This window comes from Phocoena sinus, chromosome 14, assembly GCF_008692025.1.
Source record: "Phocoena sinus isolate mPhoSin1 chromosome 14, mPhoSin1.pri, whole genome shotgun sequence".
Taxonomy (NCBI): domain Eukaryota; kingdom Metazoa; phylum Chordata; class Mammalia; order Artiodactyla; family Phocoenidae; genus Phocoena; species Phocoena sinus.
The window spans coordinates 28,979,750-28,995,451 of NC_045776.1; the positions used below are offsets into that span (position 1 = coordinate 28,979,750).

At 44.4% G+C, this 15,702-nt stretch overlaps 1 protein-coding gene across 1 annotated transcript in view; it reads right to left on the reverse strand.

Moving 5' to 3' along the window:
- Nucleotides 1-15,702, reverse strand: part of SETBP1 (SET binding protein 1) — a 386,267-nt gene that overhangs the window by 352,879 nt on the left and 17,686 nt on the right. Inside the window, exon 2 of the mRNA XM_032602887.1 lies at nt 12,896-13,553. Within this exon, the coding sequence (XP_032458778.1) occupies nt 12,896-13,381 (486 nt within the window). The 5' untranslated portion in view covers nt 13,382-13,553. The remainder of the gene's footprint in view (nt 1-12,895; nt 13,554-15,702) is intronic.

Below are 15,702 nucleotides of genomic sequence, written 5' to 3' on the forward strand. Positions count from 1 at the left end.
TCTAATATAGGGTAGTTCTACAGAAAAACACCTTATATTTCCATTTCACTTTTAACATTTCAGAACCACTTTACAACCGTGCGCTCAGATTATCTTCAAAGTAATGTGTAAGGAAGAGACACAGTATTAATCCCCTGTTAAATATGAGAAAACAGAGATTCACTTGCTAAAAGCAGAAGGACTCAAAACCAGAACCCCCAGCACGGAGTGGTCACCCTCCCCTCAAGTCTCAGGCCAGACAGGGCTCATGGAATCTTGTTTTGGACAGGTCCTTTGCTGAATCCCACATTTTCAGTCCAAACCAGGACACCTAAGAATACTTTTGTAAACAGCTTCTAGATTAAGTCTCAGTGAGCCTATTATCCATAGCTCTGTGCTGCATGTACTGCCAGCTATCACTTCTTACCACGTCTCACTGCTGCCATGCCCTGATGAGGAATGTTCTCCAGCGGGGAGATGGCTGTAGGTCTCCGGGATGAAGCTACAATGCCCAGGTTCACCCACAGCCTAGACTGGGAACATGCAGGAGGAGCAATTAGGTGAGCTGCACAGGACTCAACTATTCTCTCTTGAGGAGGTACCAGCAGGACCAGCTAAAGTGCACCATTCAACGATGGCATCCTACTGCTAGAAACCAAGAGACCAAGGGTCTGATGAAGGTTTGAGTCTCTCCACTCCCTCTCCCCTGGTAAATTAGTTGTAACCTAGGGCAAGCCAGATTAAAAACCCTCAAAGTCCCTCCCTCAGTCTTTAAAACAGGGAGGAATAACAGCTGCTTCATGGAACTATCCCAAAAACAAACCAGAAAGAGGTCACAGTTGGGCGATGCAAACCCTTTGTAAAGGTACTGGGCAGACGTGACGGTTGCTACCAATTTTCCACACTATGCACTATCTGAAACACTCATTTTGACAGTATGTTGTACTGTCCTGGGTTTTACCCTAAATGCTCTGAGATCAATTCTTCCAATAAGAACTGTCTATACCCCACACAGCATTTATGCTGAACACAACCTACAACTCTGTAGATTCATGTCGAATTTAGATGCTTCAACTCTTCTATGGTATATCTGGATGGGAGCACAGAAAAGGCAGCATGATGAAAAGTTTCAGATGTTTCTAAAAAACCAATGCAAAATATACAGGGCTGACTAGGCAGAAGCTGTTTTGATAGAAAAGAGAGTTTTTTCCATAGAGCTACCTTCATTGGCACAGAGCTAACAAGAACTTGTTTAACACCCAGGCCAGGAAATAAAAGACACAGCTTCTGTCCTCAGAGAGCTTACACCGTAACCGAGAAGAAAATACCTTACCTTTGATAACACACTTTTAAAACTTTTTTAGTTAGATCCAAAAAGGCCACTATGTAAATGAGAAAGCAGGTTCACAGATGGTGCAGAACCATCTAGGGATGCCCCAGTACGAAAGTACAGAAGACGAACTCTGAGTGAGAGGGCATCTACATTTCAAAGTTGCCCTATTTCTGTGCCTTCTGCGTAGTCCACAGACCCTAACTAGACCATCTGACTAATATTTGACTCAGATCCCTGCCTAGAACTATGCACAAAGAAATGATAAGAAGGATAATGCAAACACCTGCATTTTGGCCCAGAGTCCACTGTATGTAGGATGTGATGATGTGGACCAGCAAAAGTAGCAGAAGGCAATATTAAATTGGAGTCTCCTTGACCTTGAGCTCAGTATACACTGACAATGATGAAGCTGCCAGAAAGCTGACAGAGCCCGGGATCCTGTTAATAGAGATACTACGCTTAGAGCGGAGGAGGGCACAGTCCCCTGCAGCCCCAGACCACCTTCCAGTTTTGTCCTCTGCTCTGTGAGCCCTCCCCACTTGCCTTTTAGGAAGGACACTGACAAAGTAGCATTCCTGGCATAGGAACCAAGGTGCTTTGGCATCAGGAAACGATGGAATCCCAGGAACAGTTTCAGGAACTGGAAATATTTAGGCTTTAAAAGAATGATTTTAGTGCAATATAAGAAAGAGCTTTACTAAAACCAGAGCTGCCTCAAGAGGTAGCAGCGAGCCTCCTCCCTGAGGGCCACTGAGCAGCGGCCAAATAACTGTCCATGAGGGATTTTGGAAGGTGTCTTCTGTTTGTTTATGAGCGAGGCTGCAATGGAAATATTCAGAGGATCTTCTGACTCTCAGTGAGGTCCATGATGCTGGAAGTGTGACCCAACTGTGGGCCCATTCTTTCCTTTTGACCCATAGCTTCTGTGGTTGGCCTTCGCCTGCCTCCTGACCTGGTGCCAGATTCTGGCCTGTGTCAGATTTAACTCCTGGTTCTCAGACCCTTTCTGGATCTCCTGATCTTGCCTTCCTTCATGACCCAATGGCACCCATATCCCAGCATGATGCTGCCCTGCCGCTTACTCAATGGCAATAATCCAGTGGGAAGACTGGGAAGTTCAGGAACCTGATGGTGCAAGAAAGAGCCCCACAGCCAAATAAACCCGTGTCCACCTCTTGCTCCCCTGAAAGGACAAGGATGGAGAAATCACGGAGATTCCCACTGTATGCTACAAATAGATCTCCTTTAACCACACCCATGATCCACTCCTTTAAGGCTGTTCTCCAGAGATACAGTCTGTTGTGAACAATGCTGAAACCCCCGATTTGTTTAGTGTTGTGAATGGGTTCTCATTCACAGCACTGAACAAATGAACTAACTGGCCTGGCATGAAAGGCTGCCCACGTTCCCGGGCACATTCATATCTGCAAATGATTACTTCTTATTGGCAAGGCATGGTGGTCCACCTTGAAGGACAGAACTGCTGTCTGTCCCTGTCCCTTCAAGAATTCTCTACCCACTCTGCTCCATCTCCACCAATCCTCCCCCACCCCACCCCAACTGTGAAACTGGCTAGAAACTTGTGAGGGCCGAAAAAGACACTGTGGGAAAAACACCATAAACAAGGTCTAGAAAAACACACTGAAGCAACCCGCATTTGATACAAATGATGATTATCAAATGGCCTCAAGGGCCTGGTACCAAGATGGGAACTGCTTGGATTTTTCAGAGTCAATAAAGGCCTCCACTCTTTCCCCTGGTGAGGTCAGAGGCTGGTGGGGAGGTGAGGGAAGTTAGTCTGAGGAGGGAGGGGCAGGCAAGAAAAAAAACAAACCTGGGACTTCAGAGGCAAAGGCACACTCCAGGTACAGACGGAGGCCCCCTGCCTTCATAGGCCAAGATCCAATGGAATACTATGGAAGGTGGAAAGGAGCCCTAGAAGTTATGTCATCCAAACCTGCCCTCAGTCCAGGGATTGGGCTGGCTATCTGTGTTCTGACATGCTCTGAATGCGGCCTCAGCTTGCACCAAGGGCTTGCAGCTTTGCCAGACAGCACATAATTCAGACTCCTGCACACACTGCATACAACAGCTAGTCCATGTGGGTGTTTGCATGCTGTGTCTGTCTGCACACCTCCTGGGAACCTGGCTCTACTGAGTTTCTGCCTTCCCACTGGCAGCCTCTTCCTCTGGCCACTGGCTCCTCTTGTGGGCATGCGGGGAGCAGAGTCTTAATGCCACCTTCCAAGTCAAGTCACCCTGAGGACCAAACGAGTTGAAACCATTTCCCCAAAGTAACTTGGCCATGTGAAAATTATAACACGAATTTTTAGCTTATTGTGGATAAACCAAACCCCTATAACACAAGGCTTCATTGCCTCATGTGTTTGATTTCTGTATGTAAGGCAGTCAGGAGCCTGAACCAATGCCTGGGGCCCAGGCTTTGAGAAGCTCACTGCCACATCCCCATGTTCTCTGCCTAGGAAACCCTTAACCAGACCCAGCGACTTCCTGACCAAAGTGACTCATGTCTCATGAACAAGAAAGGCAGGAGAGGGACATCCTGGGATGTCCTGCATTGTAGTGTTTGGAAGGTGGGATGTTTTTCATTTAGAGTTGCAGGAATCAGAAGACCCAAAGGATGGGGTAGAGAAGGGCAAAACAGGATTATTTCTCTTGCCTTTTATTAAAAATAAAAAAAGGCAATGCAACTGAAGGTCAACTGGAAATGCCTTAAGAGAGGACTTTTCAAGGATGTAGAATTGGGATGATGGAGAAGGGCGGGTGACTCTGCAAATGCTGGGAGCATGGCAGGGGTGCAAGGAAGCACCAGCTGAACCCCACTTGGTCGTTCTTATGACACTACTTCGAAAGTTTCATTTTGAGTCATGCTTTGAGCTTAGCAGCAATCCTGGTTTGGCAGATAAGTGACCACAGAGATAAAAGACCTTTGAATCATCTCTAAATAAATCCCATACCAATTCTCACCACCAAGAAAAAAAAGCATTAGTGGCATGCTTTATTAGTAGATGCTTGTGCAGGCATCAGAAATAAAGACACTGGCACCGCCACCCAGCCAACACAATTCAACATAGCCACGAGCAGTATTAAAACAGGATCAGCCTAAAGAAACACATGGCTTCTTAGACAGCCCACCCCTCCTAGGCACCCAGCACAACTGCAGGTCACTGTGTACCTAGCTGTGACTGTACTGAGGAGGGTCCTGTGGGTGACCTGGAAGAGAGAGAGGCAGAACGGGAATAAAGGTGATGCACACTGAGTGAGGTGCTGTGCTAAGCGCACCAGGCACTTTCATCTCCACAAGACACAAGCAAAGAGATGCTACTATTATCCTGGTTTTCACAGTTAGGAAACTGTTTCAAGGGGTTAAGTAACTTGCTTAAGGTTATAGGGAGCCCAGGTTCTAGTGCAGGTTCTCTGCAGAGAACCTGCTCTAGAATCAGGGGATCTGAGTTCAAATCCACTCTCAGGACAGGTACTCTTTCTAACAGATCCCTTATTTCTTACCTGAACAATTCAGGGAATGAATGACTCTCTATCAGACGAGAACACAATTTTCTTGCTTTTACTCTGACAGGTTTATCTTCAATGGCACGGAGTTCACCAAAGGATGTTCCTTGTTGAAGTCCAAAATGAAACTAAGTACCAAGAGGAAAAGAGCCAGCACCATGCTTTAAACCCCCAGAGAATCCCAAACACAGGAAGAAAACAAGAAGCACACAAGGAGGGAAGACGGGAACCAAACATTCCCAGAATATCTTCATGGAATGCAAGTCTGATAAATCTCACCACTTTTTAAGCTCAACTCTGACATTTGCTCCCACGATTTTAGGCCTTTTGACACTGGGGCAAAAAGGAAACAATCTGATAACAGAACAGTGGGTCCCGAAGAGAGGTCAAAAATTTTGTTTATAGTAACTAGTTTTCTTAAAGAGAAAGTCTTGCCTCATCTAACAGAATGACTCTTGAAGTTTCCAGTTTTGGGAAGAGAAATAAGGCTTCAGAGGTCAAAAGCTGTTTGTTTTCTTTTTCTTTCTCTTTTTTTTTTTTTTTTTTTAACACGCAAAAACTGAGATCCAGGAAGGTAAAGCATTCTTATTGAAGCTGTTAATAACAGAGGCAGAGCTGGTACCTAGGGCTCCTGTCCCCAAGTCCAGTGTTCTTTCCCGAACACCAACTCCAGATGTCAAATGTAACCTGTTGCTCGGTAGATACAATTACTTTATGGAAAAGGTTTTTAACTCTAAAATAACTATAGAGAAACCTATCAGGAAACAAAATTTTCAGGCACTCTGATGAATAAATAGGAATGGTGCTGCTTTTAAAAAAAATCTATAGAGAGAAAATATAAAATTAAACGAGAGGGGAAATTCAGCTTCTTGTGAAGAAACGCTGACCAGACCTGCTCTCCCAGCCAGGTTGAGGGTGTTGTAGGGTAAGAAGCTCATATACTCCCAGGAGTTCAAAGCACCACATTCACATACCCTGAGGAAGGGAGGGCAAGCCCTCAGCCAAGTAATGCACCTCGGAGTGACCAGAGAAGGGGCTGCACAAATGATGGCGAGGGAGGGACGCCTGAACCCTAAGGAGGGTGGAAGGCTCTCTGTTGGATGCTCAGGACCACCCATCAGAGTGGATGAGGAGATGGAAATGGGTGCAGCACCAGAGGTCCAGCAATCTGAGCCACCTTTCATCTCCTGCCCAACATGCCCTCCCTCCTGCAGCCCCTCCAAAATGCTATAACCCATAGAGGGTCAGGCGAGAAATGTGCATCTCAGCAGTTTACAGGGTAAATGGAGAACCCTGGTGCAGCCCTCCTTACTGACAACTGTACTACCAAGACTCTCCTTTTATGCTTCTCTTCCCTACATCACTTTCATCATGTTCCCTGGACCCCCAACCCTTCCTTTCCCCAATTCAAAGCCTGCTGAGCACTTCCATTACTTATAGAATTAAATGCAAACCCATTCATTCATTTGATATTCATCACTCTCTGCAATCTGATGCCAGACTAGCTTCCCATCTACATCACCTAAAAAGCCTTTTTTCTCTCCCATACTTTGTGTGTTTGACACGAGGAAGGTGCTATTTGAAGTATCAGTACATGAATTTGTGACCTATCAGACTTCCCAAGAGAGGGTTATGAGTGCTCAAAAGAGAATACAGGGTCTTTCCATACACATGTGATGATGTTCTACATGGGGTTACTAAGAAGGAATCCTGATCATGCTCCTAGGACCATCGCAGGCCCTGAGGAATATGAGGTTGATGTCTCTGCTGCTAGAGAAAATAGGTTCTCCTGATGAAGCTGGGGGAAGGGGAACATTAAGTCTAAGGAAACAAAATAGAAGCAAATAACAATCCATAAGCACAATAAAGGAAAAAATAATACTCTAACTCATTAGGCTTTGAAACACTTGGAATTTAAAACAGCAGGCCAGGTTATGATCCTGCCATCCTCGCCAATATGGGAAAGTGGGAGAGAAATGCCCTCATGCTGGATCCTCATCTCCCAGAAATCCTGTCTCGTGTGGGCACTTGAGGCCTGGACTCCAGTATTGGCCAAACAGTCTAGAAGAACTGACTTCAAAGGCCAACTCTGCTCCTGCTTATCTGAAGCCACTGAGCCTCAATTTCCTCATCTGTAAATAAATACCATCTGGGGCTTCCCTGGTGGCGCAGTGGTTGAGAGTCCGCCTGCCGATGCAGGGGACGCGGGTTCGTGCCCCGGACCGGGAAGATCCCACGTGCCGCGGAGCGGCTGGGCCCGTGAGCCATGGCCGCTGGGCCTGCGCGTCCGGAGCCTGTGCCCCGCAACGGGAGAGGCCACAACAGTGAGAGGCCCGCATACCGCAAAAAAAAAAAAAAAAAAAAAAAAAAAAAAAAAAAAAAAGCCTTTTTTCTCTCCCATACTTTGTGTGTTTGACACGAGGAAGGTGCTATTTGAAGTATCAGTACATGAATTTGTGACCTATCAGACTTCCCAAGAGAGGGTTATGAGTGCTCAAAAGAGAATACAGGGTCTTTCCATACACATGTGATGATGTTCTACATGGGGTTACTAAGAAGGAATCCTGATCATGCTCCTAGGACCATCGCAGGCCCTGAGGAATATGAGGTTGATGTCTCTGCTGCTAGAGAAAATAGGTTCTCCTGATGAAGCTGGGGGAAGGGGAACATTAAGTCTAAGGAAACAAAATAGAAGCAAATAACAATCCATAAGCACAATAAAGGAAAAAATAATACTCTAACTCATTAGGCTTTGAAACACTTGGAATTTAAAACAGCAGGCCAGGTTATGATCCTGCCATCCTCGCCAATATGGGAAAGTGGGAGAGAAATGCCCTCATGCTGGATCCTCATCTCCCAGAAATCCTGTCTCGTGTGGGCACTTGAGGCCTGGACTCCAGTATTGGCCAAACAGTCTAGAAGAACTGACTTCAAAGGCCAACTCTGCTCCTGCTTATCTGAAGCCACTGAGCCTCAATTTCCTCATCTGTAAATAAATACCATCTGGGGCTTCCCTGGTGGCGCAGTGGTTCAGAGTCCGCCTGCTGATGTGGGGGACACGGGTTCGTGCCCCGGTCCAGGAGGATCCCACATGCCGCAGAGCGGCTAGGCCTGTGAGCCATGGCCACTGGGCCTGCGCGTCCGGAGCCTGCGCTCCGCAACGGGGGAGGCCACAACAGTGAGAGGCCCGCGTAACGCAAAAAAAATAAAGTAAAATAAAATAAATAAAAATAAATAAATACCATCTATCCGACAGGACTGTAATAGGACTAGTAGAGAAAGTGAATACAGATAAAAGAGCTAGCTGCGGGTCTGCCACATGGCTCAGTAAATCGGAACTATTACTATGACGTGTGCTCTGTAAATTACCCACTTTCTCCTAAAATCTTACATTGGGTTATATCATGTGGAAACTAGCATCTCAATTTGGCAGATGAGGAAACCAGGGCTTCAGCAAGGTTATATTCCAGATCCAGAGTCACAAAGACAGTTGGTGCAGATAACCACACCACATTTTCTACCCTGGATCACTGTACAGTGCTTGTCTCAGAACACCCTCTCCTTCTCACGCCGTTGAACCTGGTGGGTGTCCTGACACCCACAGAAAGTCCTCAGAAAGAGGAGAGCTGCTAAACTCTGCCCAGCTGAGAGCCTCTTAAAATACAGTATGTTAACACGTATATATGGAATCTAAAAAAACATAATAATAATAATTCTGAAGAACCTAGGGGCAGGACAGGGATAAAGACGCAAACGTAGAGAATGGCTTGAGGACACGGGGAGGGGAAAGGGTAAGCTGGGACAAAGAGAGAGTGGCATGGAAATATATACACTACCAAATGTAAAACAGATAGCTAGTGGGAAGCAGCCGCATAGCACAGGGAGATCAGCTCGGTGCTTTGTGACCACCTAGAGGGGTGGGATAGGGAGGATGGGAGGGAGATACAAGAAGGAGGAGGTATGGGGATATATGTATATGCATAGCTGACTCACTTTGTTATAAAACAGAAACTAACACACCACTGTAAAGCAATTATACTCCAATAAAGATGTTAAAAAAAAAAACAAAAAAAAACCTGTCACTGTTGGAACATTTTAAGTTCACGTGTTATACCTGAACTTGCTTCTAGAGACTCATTCTCATGTTCTCTATTGTTTTTATTGAGTGACCTAGAAGGAAAGTAGAGGAAGCTTAAGTTATTATACCACTTACCTGAGTCAGTCTAAGATGCAACAACATGGGTGCTGTGATAAAGAGCAAGGTGCATTTATGGGATCATCCATCTGCAACTCAGGACCTGCCCAAAGGACAATTCTGAGGCCCTAAAATATGTTCTCAGCTCTTTTCAGCCTCCACTTCTTACCAAATGCTGCTCTTACACCTCACATAAATCAATTCATCATAAACCCTCTTCCAGGCAGCATCTCAAGTGCCATCCTAAGTTTACATGGAAGGGAGGTGATCTGTCCGCTGGTTAGAAGCGTCCACGCATCCTTGAGCCAATTAAGTGGTATTTTCATGGGCCCCTCCTAACATCCTACTACTGAAGTGGCGCTGTTACCTGAAAATCTGTAACAACTCTCCAGTTTGGAGGATTGGGCCTAGGTTTGAAATTTGGAATAAAGCTCTTAAGCATACCACACATACATCTCCTCACCCCACATCTCCTCACCCCACAGCAGTAGAACGTGTACAGATAGAAGTAGCAGAAAACTAGCTGTGATATGTAAGGAATGCCATAATTATCCTACAGAACGTTCTTTTTACAAAAAACAATGCGAAAGCAAATCATTTGGGATCCAATATAAGCTGTCTTTGCCAAAGGCTGTCAAACAATGACTTGAACAAAACTGATTGGTCTGCAAAAGTAAAACAAACAAAAACAAAAAAACAACAAGAAAAGCACATAATGATTAATGCTCATTTTTACCCAGCCTCCAAGTTTGGAGGCTGAATCGTTCAAAACAAAATGAAATAAAACAAAATCCTTGTTATCCTAAAACTCACTGTCCTTCCCCTAAGTCACGGGTCAACAAGTGTTTTTGGTCAGAACTAGATAGCAGATAGTTTAAGCTCTGAGGGCCATACACTCTCTGTCACAACTACTCAGCTCTGCTGTCGAAGTGCAAAAGCAGCCATAGCCGAAATGTAAATAAATAGATGTGGCTCCATTCCAATAAAAATGTATTTATGGACAGGGAAATTTGAATTTCATATAATTTTCCCATCTTACAAAATATTATTCTCTTTTTGATTTTTTCCCAACCATTCTTTGCTTGTGGGCTGTATAAAAATAGGCGGGGGGCTGGATTTTGCCCACGGACTACAGTTTGCCAAACCTGCTCTAAGTCAGCATATATGATCAGGTGATACCCAACTAGGCATCTCCACCAGCTCAAGCACCAGCTCAACAGAGCCTTTTTCCAAGCTCTTAGCAAAGGACCTGAGTCCCAGGGGCCACTCCATGTACACTTCTTCAGTGAGCAACCTGCCTCAAAATAAAAAATCCAGAAGACTAGTTTTAGAGTGAGACACTGATCTGATGCTTACAAAATGCCATCCTCATCCTTTTCCCTATCTCAAATTACTGATCATGTACTTCCCATTCATACAAATAAATAAATTCTGCAAGCTCATTCCACTGAACTTTTCCCTACAAATGGTAAGCCAAGGTTTCCACCTCTCCACCTCAGCTCCAGCTTTTGCTTACTCCTTGTTTGTAAAACAACAGGCACTTGAAGAGTAATAAAGTTCACATTCTATTCCAATAGAGATCAGAGAACTTCCTATCATCTATCAAATGATTAAGACCCAGTACCGATAACTTTATTCGTTCATCTCTGGAAAGAATCAGCTCTAGGCATAACGTAGGAAGAATAAAGGAGTACAGTATGAAGCAAGCTTCTAACAATTTAAAATTTTCATAGATATTCCCATTACAGTGCCAGCATAACACAGCACTGTACATTGAATTTCAGCCTTTCTCCTTCCTTTCTTCCCCCTCCAATTGCTCAGGCTTAGAAATGCATACTTGGTAAGTCACGTATTCAAAGAAGCAATTTCTTCTCTCTTTCCAATAAAGCACAAAAGGGCATCCAACTTTTTGGGTGAGAATGACCAGCCTGAGAATTTCAGATATGAGAGTGGAGGTCCATTACACATTTCAGCTTTGAAATCATCCCCATGTCACAAATTCCAGAGTTTTATTCTGGGGCATTCTAATAGACAGAAGCCTATATTTGGGAACAATCTTATGGCCTTAGGAAAGTAGTACTGACCAGGACAACTTACTCTCTTTCTAGGATAGTGAATTTGGGTTTGCACACCCAAAACTGTGGGCTGCTACTCAAACTCTGGCAGTGATGGGGATGGAGGGAAAACTGTTACCACAGTTTTCAAGACTGGTCACCCACACAAAAATCCAACAACACTCTTTGTGCCATCTCAGTGACCAGGGACAAAGACACTCATTTTCAAAGCTGAAGAGACCCGACTCCAAAGCAAAGGCTAACTTTCTGAGCCTGCTTGCATTTCTTTGCATTTGCTTGCAAAAACCTCAAAAGTTTCCATGTGCATCTAGATAATCCTTGGTTTTATGACAGAGAACCCAGAAAGCATCACAAAGTTGTAAATGGGGAGGGGAGAGGGGAAAGCACTAGCTCTATGCTACATAAAAACACACCAATTTGTAAAGATTCCTTTGTGGTCCAAATGTTAAAGTAAAATGGTCAACTGCCCTGGCTTGCCCAGGACTGAACCTGGATGCAGGATTTTCCGTTTAAAAACCAGGATAGTCTCAGCAAACTGGGGGTGTTGGTCACCCAGAAATGTCTCTTCTAGTCCAAGTTTTTGGATTTTAACTTCGACAAATCTGCCAAAATGCCTAGCATAAGGAAGGGCACAAGCCCTACACTAAAGAAACAACATGATCCTTAGCAGCTTTATTGAAAATGACTACCCCAAAGTTCAAAAACCACTGTCAACAGAAACACTACAGATTATCTCTGGGCTATAAAGGAGAGAGGTTCATTCATATAGACCATTTTATCTTCCATCATGTCCAGAGTCCAAAAAATTATGTGGGGGAAAGAGTTAACAAAGACTCTGGTTAACATCTACTACCTAGAACTGCAAAACTCTGTCAGCAAGAGGGCTCCTTTCAGAGCTGTTCACAAGACCCAGAGATTCTTGGAAACAAAAACTTTCTAGACTAGGGCAGCCCTCTGCTATCACAGCTGAGTGCCACACCCCTCCCAGAAAGGGAGGTCTCTGTAACCCTCTGTGACACAAAATAAATACAATGAAACCTAGATCCATACATTCCCAACCAAAGAACATCACTAAATCACCTAGAGAGCTCCACAGCCACATTGACTTTTATGAGGAAAATGACCATGTACCAAGTTCATTCAACACTCAATCTTAAAAGTCTACAGTTTGTTAGATAAAGCTTCATGCCAGTCCCCTACCCCTTCCCTTTCTCCAGCTCTAAAGCTCACCACTGGCTTCCAGGATAATGATCTCTCAGCCCTAGAAGAGCCTCATTTACTACAAAGACTGGGCTTCCTCAGTCAAGTAAGTGATTTATCTATTGTAGAAAGATTTACAGCAGTGATTGAAACCAAAAGGAGGTTAAAACTGTTCTTGACTGTTCTGATTGACCAAAATTTTCAACATCCTACTCTTGACTGTGAGAACAAATGCAAATATTAAAGCAAAAAAAAACAAAAAACACTCTCAAATTTTGTCACAGCTTAGCCAGATCTGACCCAGCCAATTGGCTGCTACACAATAAATAGGAACTTTCACAATTATAATTCTAGTAGTTTCTTTTTTGCTTTGTTTTGTTTTGTTTTTGGTCGATAGTATCCATAATTATAAATTGGATACTATACCAAGATATCACAGACATTTATTCTGCAGGTCCTAAGTATGCCACCAAGGAGATTAGTAATTTATAAATAATTAAGTAATAAGCAAATAGACCCTTAAAGTTTGAGGATAAAATGGCAAAAACAAACAGAAAAAACCTAGTCAACAGGGATCCCTACCTTCTTTTTGGAGTAGCTTCTTTCCTCCTCCTTTGTGGCTTTGCTATTTTTCCCAGCACGGGACACCTTCTGGTCCCCAGACTGCTTGATGGTGATCTTGATCTCGGGTGGGCATATATAGTTCTCCAGATTCTTTGGGGGTTTCTTAGCCCGCTTCGTGGTCTGAATCTTCAGCTTCAGGCTCCCCTCTGTGAAGTTTGCCTCCTTGATCGAAAACTCCTGTTCTTCCAGACCATCTCCTGCCACCCATTTCTCACTGTCTGCATTGGAGTTGGAATCCACATCCCGTCCTGAGCCCAGTTCATCCTCCTCCTCTGGCTCCATGCGTTCTCCGCCTACTGGGATCCCCTTCCCAGTCTCCGGAGCAGAGAGCAAAGGTTCCCCTGCACAGCCAGGAGCAGTCAAGGGCTTGGCTGAGGAGACCGGCAGGAATTCCGACTCGCTCCCCCTTTGCCGGGAACCGCTTAAGACTTCCCTGGACTCCATGACAATCCTACAGTCTCCAAGAGTTCTCAGGAGGAGGATGGGGAAAAGGGAAAAGGGAAAGGTGAGAAGAAAGGGCAGCCAAAATTCCAAGGAGAAAGTGGTCCAGCTGCTGGGTTCAGAGTCCCAGGGATGGAGACACGGTGAGGTTGTTCAGAAGGGATCAGATCTGCAACTGAGAAGCAGAGAGATAATTAGCCATGGCAGGAAGGAAAATGACCTCAAAGGTAACTCAAACTAAGTTCCAGAAGCCCCATCCCACCTCACTTATCTATGGCATCAGAAAAAAATGACTGGAAAGAAATCAAACCAGAAAGTGCACATCCCCAAATTATATTATATTGGAGCAGAGGGGGAAACACACGCACACACACAGCCTTCCACTGAATTGTTATTAATTTTTATGGTTGTGGGCCCAAGGATAAAGATAAGAGAGGTGAGTCCTCCAGTCCAGTAACAAGCTAGATGCTTCTTATACTAAAGCCACAGCTGGCTGAGTCATCATCAGAGCCAACCATGATGAAAGGAGGTCTAAGTGCTGATGCTCAGGTCTGTGGAAACTGCATCTGGCTGGCTTCTTGCACAACTTCCCTCTCACATGTGAAGAACAGTCTGCAAAGCTGAACACAACCCTGGGCTGCCTGGGCCAATCTCTCCATCCCCTCAGAAGAAGAACTTCTGGACCATTCTTCCTTTATTATCTTTCACTATGAATTATTTTAATCATGCACAAGTCTTGTCTTTATTTCTTAAAATAAACAAATGCAAAGCTTAGGTGAAGGCTTGTAAAAGGAAAACAAAAAGAGTTCAGTGAGAAATTACTTCTAATGCTGTGATTAATGCAAAACAAATGCTAAAAATGTTTCTAACACAAAAGTTATTTAATCATTATCCTCATTTAGATAAAAATAGTCACCCGAGAGAGTTTTAATTCCCTTCCTAGACCTTAAATAAAGTGCCGTATGTCTACATGACAACAAAAAAGAGAGGGGAGAGAGGGAGCATTTCACAGGCCTCTGGAAGTGCCAGGAATCCCCCCAGGATTTTTTATTCTGCCTTCCTCCTCACCAAACCATCATAGGATCAGCTAAACTATCCTTCACCCTTATTCACTCCATGTCCCATTATTCCCAATTTCATACTCATCATTTTTAAAGCTCAAAAGAAAGCCCAAATGCTCATTCTCAAGAGAAAAACTTCAAGCCCTGGGGCCACCCTCAACTTCAAGACATCATCTCCTTCTACCCCTGGCTGTAGGTAAGATTACATCCAAGCCTTCACAAATGGCTGAACAGTCAGCAGAAGGCATTACAGCATACCTTAGGCTGCTACCTTTGAACCCATCAATTTAAGGAACTGACCAGCAAATGTGCCCACCAGAAAATGCCAAAAAATGCCTGCAAACATACATTCAGAACAGCCAAGAACTGGAAACCGAGCGGGTACTTCCTCCCACTGGAATCAGTACATTTTCAGCTGACGCCCTGTGAGGAAGACAGCCAGCAAGGCAGCAGGGCTTCAACATGGACCCTGCTCCCCAGAGAAGCCCAGGAACATACTCAGCTCCTGGAAACTGTGCAGCCCCACAGAAAGACACATTTACAACTGCTTCCACTTAGGGGAAAACCCAATGAATGCAGCACTTCTGAAAGAGAAGTGGCTGCCTGGTGAGAGCATGAGGCTCCTCCCCAAAGTTGTCAAGCAAACACTGGACTGCCACCTGTGCCCCATGCTACAAAAGGGACCAAGTCCCCACTTAGGAGCAGAGGAGGGTAGTTAGACCAGATGACACTATGTTTCCTTTACTTGTGAGATTCTTGTCTCATCTAGACTGATCTGCCTACCTGCCCAAAACCTTACATAGGTTTTAAAAAGTCATATTCAAGTCAACATTCATTGAGGCCTCTCTTACTAGTGTCAGGTAACACACTGCTGTTGGAGGCATCAAGATGCCTGAGAACCTGTCCCTATTTACCTCTACTGAGCAAAAAACCATACAAATTGGTAGCCATGCTTCTTATGGCAACAGTGTTCAGTGGTTTACTCCCTCTGGCAGGAATCTCCAGTGTTACATTTTAATACCCTGGTACCTACCTGTAAAGCTTCCTTTGGTCAGAGCAAAAGCTGAGGCATAGTCTCCATAAAATTTCCTAAACTAAATCTATTTGGACCTTTAAACCAGAGTAGGTCAATAGCTACTGCAGGTTCTGTGATAAGAGAAAAGAAAGTAAAATCTAAACTTTAGAGGAATAGATAGGAGTACGAAGTGGATAAATTATCTATATTGAGAAAGTATCTTCCCTTTAAAAAATGACTCACTTCAG